General features: G+C 38.0%; 2 protein-coding genes and 1 long non-coding RNA gene across 5 annotated transcripts; 2 read left to right on the top strand and 1 right to left on the bottom strand.

Moving 5' to 3' along the window:
* The first annotated feature begins 2577 nt into the window (after positions 1 to 2577).
* LOC105276347 lies at positions 2578 to 4489 on the top strand. 2 transcript variants are annotated; one of them, XM_011333879.3, is made up of 4 exons: positions 2578 to 3070; positions 3309 to 3680; positions 3810 to 3920; positions 4007 to 4489. In XM_011333879.3, the coding sequence occupies exons 2-4, from the start codon at positions 3328 to 3330 to the stop codon at positions 4269 to 4271; spliced, it is 729 nt and encodes a 242-aa protein (XP_011332181.1). In that variant the 5' UTR covers positions 2578 to 3070; positions 3309 to 3327; the 3' UTR covers positions 4272 to 4489. The 2 variants fall into 2 exon arrangements, with proteins under 2 accessions (XP_011332181.1, XP_011332180.1); XM_011333878.3 differs by having other exon boundaries at positions 2578 to 3190.
* A 992-nt stretch (positions 4490 to 5481) lies between these two features.
* Positions 5482 to 16642, bottom strand: LOC105276345 (SH2 domain-containing protein 3C). Of its 2 annotated transcripts, none has more exons than XM_011333876.3 (7): positions 16516 to 16642; positions 13032 to 13257; positions 10151 to 10265; positions 8632 to 8871; positions 7386 to 8544; positions 6919 to 7221; positions 5482 to 6759 (listed from the first exon to the last, which is right to left on the bottom strand). In XM_011333876.3, exons 1-7 carry the CDS (start codon positions 16556 to 16558, stop codon positions 6428 to 6430), a joined length of 2418 nt encoding a protein of 805 aa, XP_011332178.1. In that variant the 5' UTR covers positions 16559 to 16642; the 3' UTR covers positions 5482 to 6427. The 2 variants fall into 2 exon arrangements, with proteins under 2 accessions (XP_011332178.1, XP_011332179.1); XM_011333877.3 differs by lacking the exon at positions 16516 to 16642 and adding an exon at positions 13801 to 13970.
* On the top strand, positions 14317 to 17117 carry LOC109610783. Its single transcript, XR_002193059.2, has 2 exons — positions 14317 to 14471; positions 16538 to 17117. It is a non-coding gene; the product is annotated as an uncharacterized LOC109610783 (long non-coding RNA).
* Positions 17118 to 18400: the final 1283 nt, after the last annotated feature.

Raw genomic sequence — 18400 nt, 5'->3', positions numbered from 1 at the left:
TACACTAATTACTAATACAATCATGTTTCATACGTATTCGATTTGTGAATATCGACATATTCACTATACCATATCTTTATATAGCTTTTGTGACGGAAATACTTATAATGCTGCTCACTGTGAATACGCCATGCGATTTCCAAACAGAAGAAATGCCAAATAAGATATTATTAACTTTAACATTTCAACGACTGAAGGAAACTGAGTCATTTAATATGGTCCTACGGGCTGATGGAGTGTTTGCACCACTGCAAAATAAAAGAATAATAGCTATCATATTGCAGCATTTCAACCAAAACCTATCAACAAGTATCCGAAGATCTGTTTTTCAGTTAGGAAATTCTTCCACAATTATATGAAAAATACTCTCAGATGGAAGTTATCCATCTTCAACGTGTCCAGCTGATATGCCACTCAGGAAAGCATCTTGCAATTGGTTTTTAAATCAAAGAAATAATGATTCACAATTTTCATAAAATATTTTGTGGACAAATGAGGCCATATTTAACAAACAAGGTTCTCAATCAAAGAAATAATGTTTCATTAATGAATCATGTTTGGTCACATAAAAATTCTTGAACAATCCGTGATATTTTCAACGTGGTTTTGATTACTGTAAAACAAGAGAGAAGATAAACCTAGATTATATTTCAAAATTATTTATTTCTAATAGATCTTATATCCAAATAACTTTAGAAGTTAACATCTGTTGAACGAAGCATTTGTGAGTATACTTTCATAGGAATTTTTTGTTTTTTTTTAGAGGTACTAAATTCATATTCCAAGTTTGGCCATTTAACCTGGGAGCACTCTGTATAATAACATGAGTGTATATTTTTTATTTCAGACCAGTTAGAGAAGCTAAATACGTCGACAGCTATTAATAATTGCGAACTCGGTGAATATTTCTCGGAATTCAAAGGTACTTATTACATGCCAAATAAAATGTTAGCAACTGAGTATCCAGACGATGTATTATATTTAGCTAACGAATTCTAGCATTTTTTTTATTGGTATGCGTTTATAATCTAAAATATGTTTTAAACATGATACTGTTGTTCTACCAAATATTGACAACTGTAAAACTATATTTTATAAAATAAAAATCTGAAAAGGAATTGAGCAATGCATTTTACACGTTAATTATAAATACGATACGCTTTTATACCATTTTATAACATGAAGAAGTTATTGCTTAAAAATGTCTTCATTGTATTATACTGAACTTTTAAATTATAAGTACATCGTTAAGTAAAGTTTAACCTCACGGGACATTTTAAATATATTTATTCGATATCTTTTTGTATGCAGAATTGGAAAATTAAACATGTGTTGCGTGCGAGCGATGCTCGCTGGACACACCCACACACACACATTCGCGACACTCGCGGGAGGACTCGCGGCGCATAGGAAACACCACACTTTACGAAGCTGGCTTTTATTGTAATAAAATACAAGCTCGTTGCGCACGTGCTGTGCTATCAGCCTAAAGCCCTTAAATTTATAAATTTTGAACAAACAACATTGGCAGTGAATGAAATGTTGTCAGAGAAGCATAACACTATGCCACATTCTTAAATTAGACGTAGCTCACGTAATGCAATTTTGCGCCAAGTGGAAATGCATTAAATATCAGAAACCCATACTTAAACAATTTTCATCTTCGTACAATCGCACTAATGATTGACTGCCACTCTATTGAGGAATTCAAACGTATCTTACTATTACCATGTACGTATAGTAGCGCTTCAGCCGTACGAAAACACGATTTATTACTGTATTCCACAGAGTTTCAACTGTCAGTTAAAGAAGCAAGGCAATCTCTTGAAAAATTTATATCCGTACGAAGGCCTATAATGCAAGAACTGGAGACTTCGGTAACTTCTTGCAAGAAAGAATATCGCGACACCATTGAGATTGAATCCAGTGATAATAAGAATTTAATTGCTACTCATCGGTGAATAAAAACTCTTATAAATATGGTCCAACCTAAGGATTTTAAGGAGAAAAGTGAAACTGAAATAAATGGTTTTTATTTACCTAATTTTGTTGATTTTGTTGATATTATAATTAGTGGATTATATATATATATATATATTATAATTAAATATGACTATTTTTTATTCACACATTCGTATTCATACACAAATACAAATATATACACGCATATATCTGCGCATATGTATCCTGTATCGTATGTGCACATACATGTGTGTATAATAATCTTTCTCGCTGACCGTTTTTTGCTAGATCATGGGTGTTTTCCAGCAACGACACAGTGCGACACAGAGTATCATTCTATCTTTGTTGTTCACTGGTATTGAAAGAAGATAGAATGATACTCTAGCTGTGTCGCACTGTGTCGTTGATGGAAAACACCCCATATATACATGTATATACAGGGTGTCTTAATGTCTCAACCTTTTACCATAGGAGATAGGTTATCGACTGCAATTCTGGTTAACTGAACGGCACATAGATGACAGCAAGGTCGGTGGATGGAGGAACTGGCGAAGTAAGATCCTCGCATGACCGCCATTTTCGGGACAGCGCGTATGTGTGTATGTATGTATGTACACGTAGTATCATGATATACATGTGTATTGATGTGTACGTCAGTCAGCAGGCAAAGTCGACAACAAAGTGAACAGAGTGTTGTGAAACAAAAATGCCAGGTTGTTTTGCCAAAACCTGCATTTATGCAAAAATACTTCACCGTTCTTACTCATGTATCCCGCATAAAACGAGAATAACCTACATTTCGCCGCCATTTTCGGGTCAACTCGTGTGGAGTGGATGCGAGGACTTTACTTCGCCAGTTCCTCCATCTACCGACCTTGGATGACAGTTGCTTGGATCAACCGTGATGTAGACTGTACATACATTGTACAGGCAAGGAAAAATGTTCAATTATAGACATCACACGAAGGAAAATAATTTAGATTTGCACAGAATATTTTATGCTTATGTCTCAACCCTTATGAATACCAGCCTAGGTGCTAGGAAAGGAAAGAGTGGGATATAAGGAATATAAAGCTGAGCGCTCGATTGTTTACACATCGGGAAGAAGGTTATATTCATATAATACGTAATAAGAATTAGCATTTAAAAATAATTCAAAAATGGTTACAAACTGCTGCATGTGTACTGCGGAGGAAAGCCCTATTTATCCACGACGTTCATTTCATAAGTAATTAATTTAATAAATATAATTCGAACAGATATATATCTGATTAATGCAGATACTATTAGCAATATTATATACAATGAATATTTATGAGTGAAGAGAATGTGCACGACATTTCTAGAATACCAGCAAATGAAGAAATGCGACAAAAATGGTTTCAAGTAATTGGTCGTAATGTATACAAAGGGGCCAGGGTTTGTAGTGACCACTTCAGAGAGAGTGACTATCATGAAATGAATGAATATAAAAAAAACAGAATATTAAAGAAGACTGCAGTTCCATTCACTTTGGTACAAGAACCATCCACTTTGGTAAAAGGAGAACCATCCACTTTGGTAAAAGAAGAACCATCTACTTTAGTAATAGAAGAATCATTCACTTTGGTAAAAGAAGAACCATCCACTTTGGTAATAGAAGAATCATTTACTTTGGTAAAAGAAGAACCATCCACTTTGATAAAAGAAGAATCATTCACTTTAATAAAAGAAGAAAGGTTGGACTTCTCAATTATAAATAAGTATACACACTATATACATACTGTATATTGTATGTTTATACTTATAAAATCTTATATTAATTGCTGTCATAAAATATTTATACATTCAAATACTTTGTTTTATAGTGAAAATATGGCAAAGGATTCAACTATTTTAAATATAGACACAGATATGCACACAAATACTGTAGAAAATAATGGTAATGTAGAAATTGAAAGGAGCTCAAATAGAGAAAGGTAATATATATAGGATTTAACAAATTAAATTCTTTTATTTTTCATATTTTTTTTAATTCACATTATAAATTGTAAAAACTTTACAGGAAATCACCGCAAAATAACTTTAGAAATTCTAAAGTTCAAAGAATTTTTTTGAACATTTCCGAACACAGTATGGAATGCTTCCGAAAAACAGATTTTGTTTCGGACCAAAAATGGGAACAATTCTTGAGATGTGTTTCTTATAGTCGACATCAAGCAAAAATGACGTGGCAAGAGAAGAAACGCCTGCAGAATAAAAATAATGTTTTAACTTCTAAATATTTGTTACAAAGAAATAAACAATTAATAACAAATAATAAAAAATAGTGATGTAAATGCTAGTAAAGTAAGTTGCACTTGTCACATGTTAAAGCAGTTTAGATTATTTATAACTAAAAATATTCTTGAATATCTAATACGTTAAGCGCTGTATACTTTACTTCCTCTATATTGGATATTTGACAATAATTTGACTAAGGTTCATATTATTGATCATTAAAACAACAAGTATTAATTTTGGGAATTTTTTTACTTTGAACCAAAAACATGAAAATAAATCATTCATAGATTCTATATAAAGAATTAAGATAAAAAATAATAAAATTACACTATTTAACAAAATCAATAAAAATGTATAACAAGAAATGGATACATAGCTTGTAACAAAAATATAATAGAAATATATTATTTATTACTGTTATTATTGTTATTTTTATTACAACTTCTCTATTCGTCTTACCACAAGTTGTAAAATGTTCAATAGTTGAGAGATTATGACGAGTAGAGTTATTAAAAACTCAAAATTTAAAAAGTGCGGACTAGCAAAAATTGATTTTTTCTATTTTTGTGAAAAATGCTTCAAGTTATTCAATTGCGGTTTGCGACACGGACGTAGCACAATGTAGCGCAATTGAGAAATATGCAAAGTTTAAAAAATTCGGAGTTAATTTCACACAAGCTTGCTTCATGGTTTTGTTCGGTCATGATGGAGGATGAGAAATCGTTCTTCATTATCAATCTTTAATATTAAATTATTTTTGATAAGAGTGTGGAGTTTGCTTTAATTCTGCTATGGATCAACCTAACATTGCAGTACCTCCTTTGCCCCATTGGGAATGATCTTATAAAATCTAAATCAAAATTGTCTATGAGATAGCTTATTCATGACAGATGGTTCTAGATAGAGCCAAAGTCAGTTAATTGATATTGATATCGATACCGATTTAGGAAACTCGAATTTATCCGAAAAGCCGAAAGAAACTTTGCCCTTATCACTAATCACATTTATCACTCATAAAAGACATCGTCCATGCAATTTTGTGTCACTTTTCACTTTCACATTTTTACTTTCAAATAGAACGATCCAACATAATAAACATGGTACAGTTGTACAGTTTTATTTCGAGTTAGTACAATCGTCCAGCAAATTTTTCGCACAAACTTATAAGGCTGGATTGACTATGCTGACGCTATCTCATCAATATAATAATTCAATAGAATATAAAAGAACGGTTTTCAAGTAGAATGACTCAATTGGTAAATCGAACAAACTTTTATTTGCCGCCAGTACTACTCAACGAATTATAAAAATTTTTAGTGAGTTTGGTAATGAAAATGACTACTCAACGATAAAACGAAATAATTTTTTTGCATCTGATATTGATTCTTTAAATATGTTATAATGTGTAGTAAATATTTTAAGAATAATATAATTTTTAATGTGTCATAAAAATGATGAAAACAATTGATAACAAATCTTTATTAAATTTCACAAATAAATGTCATGAATTCTTCGATATTAAATATTGCATTTTTATTTTAAGAAGCAACGTAAAATATTCGTATTTTAATCGACAAAAGGCTATTCTGATAAGACGTTTGAAAAAAACATTTAAAACGTTTAAACAAATAATATAAGTTTTACAGAATAATAAAGATTCGAGTAAAGAATTTTACAATAATATAATTGAATTAATTTGCAATTTACATATTGATCATGAATTACTTCAAACACAAAAATGACTGGTGCAGATAAAATGGCAAATACGCTTTTTCAATTTATATATTAAGTATAAACAAATATGAACAATGCTTACAACGTAACATTAACGAATTACACTATCGATTAAAGTTAAGTACAGCTGACGATACAAATACGTTTCGATCGATTCTCTCGATCAGGTCTTTGGATATTCTTATACAACTGGTACTTACACCACTCAAAACAAACATTGGAATTATGGAATGTTGAAATGAATGGAAGAATGTTTGATATTCTTGAGATATGCTCTACGACTTGCGATTACATCAGTAACGATAAGATGATGCCATTTGATTAATGTATAGAATTATTTTGATTTCTTGTGAGCGTCGTGCTAGTCAATGCAGTTGCGAAAGTCAAGTCAACTAGACAAGGTCGTCTTGTTTTCCAAGGAGAATTCTTGCAGTGTATAGTCGGATTCATCACATTCTTTCATCATTTTTCAAGCGGTCACTTCGCTGGTCGCGCATTTATCGTACATCGCGTCTAAAACTTGGGTGAACTTGAGGTGACGTTCTTCTGGGGCGACAGTAGCACCACGGCTACCCCACAGGAACTTGATGTGAAACTCTGTGCGGAAGGCATCCGACAACAATTCGTCACTTCTGCAACCCTCCAGAGCGATCTCCGCATTTCTGCGAAAAAGTGGCAGACTCTCGGCCAGTTTGCGAGCCGCTTCAAGATGAGACCAGACGATTGATAAGCCGCAGTCGGACGCCGAATTCTCCCATGGCGAAAGAATCGCTGCCGCGAGTCCGGAAGGGGCTACGGTACCTAAAAGCCAAAAATTACATAATATTAAAAAAGGAAAAAAAAGAAAGAGAAATAGCAGCCAAAGCAGAAGAAAAAGCTGCAATACTCAAACAAATTTTTGATATATGGACTTATAATATATTATAAAATATAATTATAAATTATACAATATATATGTACCTAAAACATCTTCGGGGCCGCGTTCTCCGAGTAAGGCGATCGGTAATAAATGTGGTAACGTCGTGTTAGGCGCTTGTGGATTGGTACATTCATTCATAGCCCGTAGAGTAGGTCTAAGTTTCGCCTCGAAACTAAAAGCTTCGTCTGTATGTTTCTGCCTTAGCAAGTGCCACGTATTAGCCAACCTTTGAATTTGCGGCAAACACAAACCAAGCATTACGCCACAGAAGCCATAGAGATTACCAAGTGCAGTTTTAGTGTCGATTGCCACTTTAATCCATTTGCTGATGGTAGATGCTCTTTCTATAATTAGTAACGAAAATCAGTCACACTTAAAAAATTGACTAAAAGTGAATTTAAAAAGTGATAAAAATGTTTGCTTTATTCATGAATGCTAAGTAAAACATGAATGTAAAGTAAATGTTATTTCTTGTCATATTTTTAAATTAACAGATTTCAAGAGTCACCTATAGCTGTAGCGCCAGCCAGGACAGTGACCGCCACTAACAATTTTATGCATTCCGATCTCTCAATCAAGTCCATTCTAGCTTGTCTTCCGTGAGGAAGGGTAGCCAGCTCAATGCCGCTCAGTCCGCTTCTGTTCCCTGTGCCCGGTTGAAGCGCTACTTCGAGATCAATCCTTGTGAGATGAGAAGCGAGCACCCGCGGTGCTGAATCCAATAACATTCCTGAAACACCTCTTAGGGCCGTTGGATCCAGGGGTCTGTGTTCACCAGCCGGCAGCAGCAACGTAGTAAAACCCTCGATGTCGAGCACTGTGGTAATTTCCAGAGATGGCGCGGCTACTACTAGCTGTTCCTCCGCCGACAATTCGTACTCACTGCCATTGTTGCCGTTGGTGCCATCATTACTAACGTTATAGTGGCTACGTATAACCACACCTTTGATTGGTACCGAGGAAGAAGGATTGCTAGCACCGCCGGAGTTATTGGTCTCGAATTCGCTATCTCCTGATCCGTTACCGCTGTCGCTACCAGACGCTTGGTAGCCCTGATGATGATGGTGGTGGTGGTGGTGATGATGATGATGATGATGTTGATGATTTGGCACGTAGGGTACTCTGGGAGGTTTGGGTGGCGCTGTACTAAGGGAATTCTGATGATTCAGACTTGGTGGTTGTTGCTGTTGTTGCTGCAACGCTGGATCTGAAATCACCCGAGTGATCTTCTGGCGACCCAAGGATAGCGAACAGGAGGGCAATTGGTTTTGAATCGGTGGTACTCGTGGCAGAGTACTGGATTGCACAGGTAACTGTGGGCCTGACTGTTGATTGTTTTCTCGAGCTACGTGTTGCTGATCAGCAGCATGATGCTGAGCAGTCAGAGAGTGACTGCGTTGCTGTTTCCTAGGCAGACGAGGCGGCGAACCAGTAGATAAAGAGGACGAAGAAGGACTAGAGCAGTGCTGCTGATTACTCATAGATCCTGCGACGCACATCAAGGGCACCGATCTGGGCTTTGGCGTGATGATACGAGCTCCGCTAGCTTGGCTGATCGGTCGGCCACTACCGACGTAAAAGGTGATTAAATCAGCGACCGTATCAAAGGCCTCATCTTCAAATTGATACTGCGCTCTCTCGTAAACTGTATCGGGCTGGATCACGACCTATCGAGACAATACATATTTAAATTTAATTGGATTAAGTGTTTTAAAATAGTGTTATTTCTTTAATTTGATTGTTATATAACTCACTCGATTGATGACGAAGTGAAGCGGTTGACTCTTCCATCGTACGGTCAGAACATAATTGCCAGGCTGGGAAGCGCAATCACGCACCAAGAAGTCTCCATCGTTCAGCACTTCCGCTTCCGCACCTTTTCGACCACTGCGCAATGTGCTACCGTGATACCAAGCGTGCGATCGCAGATCTCGTGGATCGAGAAGCCGCAATTCTCTTTCAAGAAGCTTGCGTGTAGATTCTTCGGATGGCTCCTGCGTGATAAATCGGAATCGAAGAACGTAAATATTACAATAGTATTATGAATAGTATGAAATAAGTCAATCATTTGGTCCAGCTAATCCCCTGATTTTTATTTTCTGTAATTTTATTACAAAAATGTAAGATATTTGATATAAAAAGCTAAGAATGTTTTAAAGAATATGTAATTATGTGACACAAAAACGTATAAGTAAAAGGAAAACATTTGAGCTATCTTCTTGAATATCTTTGACAAACCCAATTGTTTTTTATTTATACTATTTATCTTTTATTTTTCTCAGTTTAGCAAGTACATGCTTTTTAAATTGTGAACATCTTACTTTAATATATTGCATAAATTATTGATTTATGTTTGTGTGGTGAATTATTATTATTTGAAACTCGATGAATTTACATTTCGCTATGGACATTCTTATATCGTCAATTAATTATCCAGAATGATAGAAAGGACAGCGATACGATATCGCAAGAACGTTCCGCGTCAGACAATTGTACCAATCAATGCAGGAAAAAAGTGGTAGTTTACGATCAAGCGAAGATTGGCTTAACAAGAGCAGCCTTGAATTCTCTGTCACAGTCGTGAGGCATCTGTGACTCGTCATCGACATGCCGCGTCAAGTAGACCAGTTACTATTCATTTCATCATTGCTTATACTTGAGTATACTGCTCCATTTAATCGCCTCTTGCATATCACGTGACAAAAACTTGATATTGCCGCCTCGATAATATAAATCTATACTTTCTTGTACGAAAATGAGGTATTTTTTTACGTAACTTATAATAATTGGAAAACACACACAATTTTTTCTCAACAAAAAGCTAGCAGTTTTTTAAGTTATAAATGAACAAAAATACGGAACTGTTTAACATAAAATATAAAATTTGTTCTCTATTTAATTTTACAAAAATTTGTTCTCTGTTTAATTTCGAGAGTTTATTTTAAAAGATTTGTGATTTGGAAATTAATTACACAGAAATATAACATTAAAAATTAGAAACTTGATATGATAAATAACATTAATATTTCTGCTAAAGAAAACGACCTTTATTTCAAGCAACTTGTAAATAAAAAAAGAGCACTATGCGATATTCTTTGCTTGAAATGAATTAAATTTAATAATAGAATTAAATTTAATAAGTTAAATTAAATAATAACAAAACCGATTTCATAAAAGTAATGATCGTGATAAATAAAATGGTCAAGCTCGCCGAATTATTGTCAGTATATCTTCAAGGAGTGGCATTTACCCAGCAAAAGTTCGACTACTTACCATTGGCGGTGACAGATTGTTGTTACTCTCGGATACCTTCGTAGCGGACGACTCCCTATCACTTTGCGGACATGCGTGCCGATCCTCCCTTATGCCCTCGTCTTCTTCGGGTGTCCTACGGTCAGAACGATACGTTCAATCCCTCACATTTCGCAGCCGTGAATTTTCTTCTCGAACTTCGCCGAGAATCTGTCTCTCGTGGATTTCCATGGAGTTCCTCCGTCCAGAAGGAGAACTACATGCGACACTTGAAGCGGGCGGATAGGATTTGACCGCACTCTCGATTCTCGTACCGCGCGTATTCACCCCACCGACCAGCAGCGCGAGCCGATTCAAGATGCAGGCCCGTATTTTTGAAGGGTGTCGTGGGGCGCCAGCGAATGATATTAATAGATCGTGCGAGGAACATATGGAAAAGATAGCAGAGAGAGAGAGAGAGAGAGAGAGAGAGAGAGATTGGTTAACGTGTGCCAAGAAAAATATTTTCTTCCTGTCGGTTCCACTGCCAACAATTATCGCACGAGTTAAATTTAACGGGCTCGCGCAGTAAAGGGGACACGTGGTTACTTTGGATAACGGGTGTGCAGAAAGTAACGTTACTCGTTTGAGAGTAGCTTGAGACACAGCTTCTAATTGAATTGCCACCATTTATGGCGCTCTGAATATAAAGATAATTCATCTTGCTCAATAAGAGAGGTTCTATGCAATCTTCTTAATTTGTCTTAATTGTTATATGAATAGGTAAACAAGAAAATAATGTCTACTCGATTTTATCGGATTTGTCCAGCAAAATAGCATCTACAATCTCCACATAATTTCTTTCCTGAACCCTTAGTGATACATCACTGCGAGATGTTATCGCCCTCGTCGTTTTCACCCGTTCTAGCTCTACACGCCCCTCTGCTCCTCCGTCAAAGCGAGTGACTCTGACGGATGACGGATATCGAAATGCATGCAGCACGTCGAGACGATGCGCGCTTCTCACGTTGCATCGAAAGACGCAACATAAGTCCACTCGGAAAAGGGCACCACGTCGCCCCTTTATCGCTTTTCAGTTTATTACACGATATGGATGTTATTGATCTCGCAGACAAGGGGCTGCGTACATGGCGGGTCGACGGCCAAGGCGCGCTTGCGTCACCCGAAAACGTTCGATAAGCGCCGTCATCGGGATGCACCGGCGACGAAATGCATCACCACTCCTTCGCACAAAAAACGGTTTTAAAGCATCATTTCCCGTGCAATTTATTTCTATTCCACATTTTCATTATTATTATAACAGATCCGGAATTTATTAGTGTCCAATTTTTGCGACAATTTAATATTATAGAAAAAAGTTTATAATTAATAAAAATAGACTGATTAGATATAAAAGATATAATAGATAAACAGATTGACTAACAATAAGTAAAAAAATTTGTTTGCTAATTTGTTTGCTAATATTTTTCCATGCGTGTGTAAATTATAATATAGATTTTTATATCACATCTTTTTAGCAATGTAATGAAAAATGTGTAAATAAAATACGAACAAGATATAAATAAAATAAATAAGATCAATATTTGTCAGTTATCGTAATTCAATATAATCCGATGTAATCCCACCGGTACGATTAAAATAAAAAGCGATAAGGAAGGAACGATTGATCGCATTGATAGCCGATCACAGAAATAGCTAAAATAGTTCGAAGAAAAGGGAGTGCGCGAAATCTTATCTTCCTGTATAATGTTACGTCGACGTGCACAGGATCTCACATGCAGATGTAATGTTCGCGAGAATTGCTGCCATTGCTGATCGTTGCAAATCTGGTTTTATCTTAGAAGCGCCTGGGGGACATCCGCGTGATGCGGTCATTGCGAATAATGTTATTTGAAATATTTATATTATTTGAAATATTTATGTACAACTATACAAGCACAGCGGAATTCACTAAATTATCGAAACTGGTGATGCAAAAATGTTTGGCAAAAATGACGAGAGAATGACCGATTGCTTCAATTACCCCATCAATCATCACTTCACAGCTGAAGTTGAAGCGAAGTGCATGTTTCTCTTTCGAAACAGCTATCAACACCGTGATTCTCTCGATGACTCTGTTTTTGATTTTGTTTCCTCATTATTGAATTCTCGCATTTGTTAGTCGGTCGTGTATAAGACACAGAGCACGTCATCCTGAAGGCAAAGATCGAGGAAAACCGGTTTGAGAGCCGCTAGGCTCATTATACCCGTACCGGTATTCCGACATATTCTCAAAAGGGATTAATTCATAAGTAGAAACTTGGAGATTTAACGAAGACTCTTGGCATTATTTAATACTCTAATCACGTTCATTTATTCATTCTCTGGTCCTCGTGTCGCGCGCGCATGTTTGAAGCATGACGTGTATTCTTGATCTTGAAGGAATATTTAGTCTTTTTCATTTGAAGGAATATTTAGTTCCTTTACATGGTGACTTAAAAAGGTCCAAAAATTGTCAAGATTGAATAATCCAAAGAACCGGAACTATACGCTACAAAATGGACGTGTCAATAAATTGCATTATAAATTAGTTGAACGTATAGAATAGTTAATAACAATAGTCTTTTCTTTCAGAAGATAACGCTTTCGGTCTATTTTATCGATGTCAAATAATAAATATTCTAAATAATTGCTCATACAGATATGTAATAAGTATTTTACGCTACATAAACTTTAAAAAATCGGAATTTGTACCCTTCCAGCTTTTGCATTACTATGATCTTGCGTCACGCAAAATGCATCAATGATATCGATGATATGTTATCAATGATGCGTCTTGCGTGACGCAAGATCTGTGTCATCACAGGTGTTCCAACGTAATTTATTATTCCAATATTCCAACGATAAATTTCTCCCCACGTACCTTGAACTATCCTCAGTACGCTCGTCGGGTGACGGCGGAGTCACAATCAAGCACGGCTCGTTCTGGATGATTACTTCCGGCTGCAGATGTATCGTGTGTCTCTTCTGCGATCGAAGATCCTTACACGAGTCCGACGAGGCAAGGCCGTCTCGTCTGCGCCGTCGGCTGCTGGTACCTAGGTTCTGCAGAGTACCCATAGATGGGAATCGAAAGCTCCATGCTATGCCTGAATGTGCCGTAAAGAGATTTCCGTAATAAAGTCATTTTGCTTTCCTCGGCAGATTAGATTAAACGCGATGCAGCATTAACGCGAACGCGTACGAAACTGCGAGAAGATTCAAAGCTGCAAAATCTCTTGATAAATATCGATAAATAACGAAAAAGAGTGATTTAATCGGACGATAACACGAGAGCGATAATAAATACACGCGCTCGCCGCTAATTAAGTGAAAGTGACTTCAGCGTGAATCCAGAACGAGGTGCATGCTCTGCATTCGAGTCGAGTTTTACATCTGCATGCGCGACGTGTCCTCTCGTGTAATTTCTCGTTCATTTAACGATATCGCTTCCTTTCTTACGTGCACGTATCTCATCTCAAGACCGACATTTTGCATTTCTGTATACAGTTTTTGCACGAAATGCGAGAGATCGCTTTGACACTTTGCGACTTGCGGAAAGTCGCGCGGCTGGCATTCCCAGCCGTCAGTACCGCCATAGATCCTTGCCCGCGGTTGCACGGTGCGCATGAGAAATGCATACGTGTACTCACGCATGCCCGTGTCGCTTTCCAATTTCATTTCCGATTCCATTGCCGTTTGCGTTGCAAGATTTTGCACAGCGCGACGTCGATCACCGTTCACCGTTCAATCTATCGGAGCTCGTCATTGAAGCCACCGCGCTCGCCACCGGATCGTCAATTTTAATGCACCAGCAGCAGGCAGCGAGAAGTCAATTCCGGATCGGCATTCGCTGGATCGCGGAGCGTTTCGCACTTTCGCGATTACGCGATGACGGGCGTGTAAGCAGCTCGCGTCGAACTTGAACGCACCGCGAACATGGTCGGACTCTCGATGTGGCTTGTTCGCGTTTGAAAAAGCGGAGTAGTGGAATGCAGGTGTGTAGATAGTGGTTTGCCCGTCTCTTTCTCTCCTACCCATTATCCACTTTCCTCTCCTTCTCGTCTGTGCACTGGTTGAGTCTACCTGCCCATTCCTTTCTCTCTCTCTCTCTCTCTTTCTCTTTTCCTCTTTCCCTCTCTCTCTCGCTTGCTCTTTCCTTCTGGTTCTCTCCTCTCTTTCTCTTTCCCTCCGTCTGTCTCTTTCTTTCAGCGTATCTCTTCGTCCCTCTGCGAACGGGCATAATACCTGGCGACGATGATAAGGTCGCCATTTACCGGAGATATCTATGCTACGTTTAGACAGGCGCTATCGACTGAAAAAGGTGAGAGATTGTCGAGGCAGATGCGATATTTCGCCATTGCGGTTTCCCGGAAGTTGACGATTTTTATTTCGATGAGATCACGGGGCTGAAATAACTGTGGTATTGATGCTGAAGAATTTTTGGGTTGAAAGCACTTGATTTGAAATGCACAAATGCAAAATACTCGGTTTGGAAGGTCTACCGCGAGCGTCGCTTGTGGCGACGTTTTACCTGGAACGATAAGCAAAATACTACCAAATCGAAAAAAGCAACTGAAATCTGGTGGAACACGTTATCTAAAGAGGTTTGTAAAATTTGCGCGATTTTATAGATCGTGTATTTAAATCCGTACGTGATACGGTAGCACCAACTGGTAGGTTGTGGAGATAAGCCAGTTAAACATTTCGTCGTTCGATGCGAGGTCGTCCGATAACGTTCATGATCCATTCGCCTCTCTGCTTTTGCACTACGTTGACAAAAATACGTTTAAATTATTATACCAAAACTGCTCGAAAATATTATCTATTTTCTCATTTAAAACAAAAATATTCTATGTTGAAGATTGGAAACTTTAACTTGGAAAAAAATAACGAATATTTCAATTATGCAAAGAATCGCAACTTTAGTTTTAATAATACTATATTATATTATAATAATATTCTCATTGATGTCAATTTATTTTCTTCAGAAGTTAGCTTCATGCATGCAACTTGCATCTAGAGAGTATTCCGTTTCCTTCGTCAGCATGTAATTATGCGCGCTTACCACGCGACAAGAATTTCAATTGAGCCGCGTTTTGTGCGGCGAGAGGCACAATCAAAGCGAGAATCGCTCATCGAGACTTTCAACTTGCGGATATCCGCCACGAGAGAGCTGCTCCTTGTCGATTTTTCCTGAAATTATTTCCGTTGTATATACGTATACGTGCCTTATTACGTAACGGTATGCAAATTGTACGGTGTGTTCATTCAGATCAAGCGAAAAGTTCTACTTTCACCGCAATCTTGCGACATCACGCAAGTGCGATGCGCGTTCGCCGCATTTGTCGTAAATTCTAATACAGCCGATCGTGTGATTTTTACGTTCGTGTGCAAATTTTATGTCTTTTTTTCAATTACATCTCTATACGGCTTTATTATTTGTTCTGCTGAACGTCGCTTGTAAACTCTATAGTCAACGAGTCGTTTTCCGGCGTGGCATAAAACGCGAACCAACAATCTCCTTTCGCGGATGCCGAGCATTTGAATCTCGCGGTTGCGCGAGATTCAAATTTGACTCGTTTCAAATCTCGAGCGAATAATTGAATTCGTTGGAATCTGGGATCTTGCACGTGCACACGATCAGCCGTCGAGCTGTAGGCGTTGCATGACGATAATAACGTTTTGTCACTCTCGGTTCACCAGCTTGCATAATGATATTTTTGCATCATTTTTTTTCATCATTCAAACCGTGACTAACTGAAAAATAGCTGACCCAATCGCTTGTCATCTCCGGAAGCTCTCTCTCTCTTTCTCTCTCTCTCTCTCATTTAAATAGTAATTGTGCGGTTTCATACTGGCTCTCTTATGTAGTCGCGTGTCGATTCAACTACAACTTGCGGTAATGGGCGTTCGTCTCCTTGACAAGTGCACATTGTGGGCAGGATTTACGTAATATTTACTGTTGCACATAAGTTTTCTACTTGCCCTTGCAACGAGTTGCGGTTGAAGGATGGAGGCGGTTAAGCGAAACGCACGCATATCTCTGCAACTTGATTCGCGAGTGTGCACTGCTGACAATGTACCAGCGTGGCATGTACTATCACCTCGTGCCTCATTAGCACTGTAGAAAATGAACTACGTACTGGACACACGATGAAACGCGTCGAACTTCAAAATTCGATTGCTAATTTTCGTCTTAACTCGTCGTGAATATGCACCTCGTTCATTGAAAGTTCTTTTCTAGGTGTTTCAAGAATTGCTGCGAGAAAAGGCGGGAAAGCAAAACTCGCAGCAGCTCGTCGAAGTTTGGAACTTGGGAAAGGGAACACGGTATCACGTGGACACGTGGGAAGGTGCGCACTAACTTTGGCTTCTTCGTGATTTCAGTTTGCTAGCGGTCTTTCCCATTTTCCCGCCAACCGCATGCCAATAGTCTGCCGGCCGCGTCACAGAGACTCCAACAAGTGAATTCCTCCGAAGGCGCACTACAATAAACGCGATGATCACGGCTCGGATGCACTGACACGACACGGCTACAGTACCGTGCGACACAGTGTGACACAGTCCGTAGCATAATGCGATACCGAGCTAACTGAGCGCAAACACACCAGAAGAGGGGACCAGACCGACCGACACGCAAGTGACGGTCGTAGGAGAAGGAGAATGTGACCTGCAAAATGAGAAGGGATGCGGGGGAAGTCGGTAAAACGAGAGAAAGGAAGAGGGAAAATATATGTTTCAACCAGCTCGAGGAAGAGATGACATGTCTGACACAAGAGAAGAGGACTGAGAAGAGAGAGAAGGCCGACAATGAGACGACCATCGTTTAACAAACGATACTGTCGCCAGTCGCCAATATATGACGGTCTTGGGTTGTCTGGATGTCTGGTTTGCACTATGTATTCTTGAACCTGTGGGATCAATCGACACGAGGAAAATTTTAAAAATATATCTTTGGAACAAGTTACTAAATCTCTTGAGAATTTTTCTCTAAAATTTATTTTAGAATCCAAAAGTTGTGTGATGATTGCTCTGATCTCTATGAGTAATATTGGGTTGGCCAAAAAGTAATTGCGTTTTTTCCAATAGATGGACATACATGTCTTGAAATGTAACTAACTTCATTCTAAACCGCAAATTCATTATGTAGGTTAACAACTCACAGTTCAAGCTTGTTTTACAAAAAGAAAGTACACGATTTCGTTAACAATTGTTTGTTTGCCGTCGATTTCAAAATGGAAAATCAAAAAGAACATTTCGTCATATTTTGTTTTATTACTTCCGAAAAGGGAAAAACGCTGTGCAAGCTCATAAAAAGTTATGTAATGTATATGGCGGAGATGCTTTCAAACTGCGGCAGTGTCAAAATTCGTTTACTAAATTTCGATCTGCAGATTTTTATGTGAAAGATGCACCACGCTCAGGAAGGCCAATCGAAATTGATGACGACAAAATAAAGGCACTGATCGATTCGAATTGGCGTTTAACGACACGAGAGATTGCTGAGAATCTTAACGTATCGAAATCGAGTGTTGAAAACCATTTAAAACGACTTGGATACATTAGTAAGCTCGATATTTGGGTAGCACATGAGCTGAAAGAAATTCATCTCACTAAGCGTATTGACATCTGCGATTCTCTTTTGAAACGTGAGGAAAATGATCGATTTTTGAAACGTATGATAACAGGCGACGAAAAATGGATCGTCTACAACAACGTCAAACGAAGAAGATCGTGGAGCAAGCGTGATGAACCTGCTCAAAGCACTTGAAAAGCAGATATTCACCAAAGAAAGATTATGCTGTCAGTCTGGTGGGACTTTAAAGGTATTGTGTATTTTGAGCTGCTTGCAAGGAATCAAACCATTCATTCAGACGTATACCATCGTCAACTGGATAAATTAAATGATGCCATCAAACAGAAACGTCGAGAATTGGTGAATCGCAAAGGTGTTGCGTTTCACCATGATAACGCTAGACCACGTACAAGTTTGGTCACTCGTGAAAAATTGTTGCAGCTTGGATGGGATGTGTTACCACATCCACCATATCCGCCAGACCTGGCACCATCAGATTACCATTCGTTTCGTTCTTTGCAAAACGCCTTGAATAGTAAAACCTTTACTGCTGATGAGGATATCAAATCGTTGTTGGAATTGTTCTTTGCTGAAAAAGATAAGAACTTTTTTGAGCGCGGAATCATGAAGTTGCCTGAAAAATGGCAAAAGATAATCAAACAAAATGGACAATA

This window comes from Ooceraea biroi, chromosome 2, assembly GCF_003672135.1.
Source record: "Ooceraea biroi isolate clonal line C1 chromosome 2, Obir_v5.4, whole genome shotgun sequence".
NCBI lineage: Eukaryota > Metazoa > Arthropoda > Insecta > Hymenoptera > Formicidae > Ooceraea > Ooceraea biroi.
This window is presented reverse-complemented; position numbering and strand designations above follow the sequence as displayed.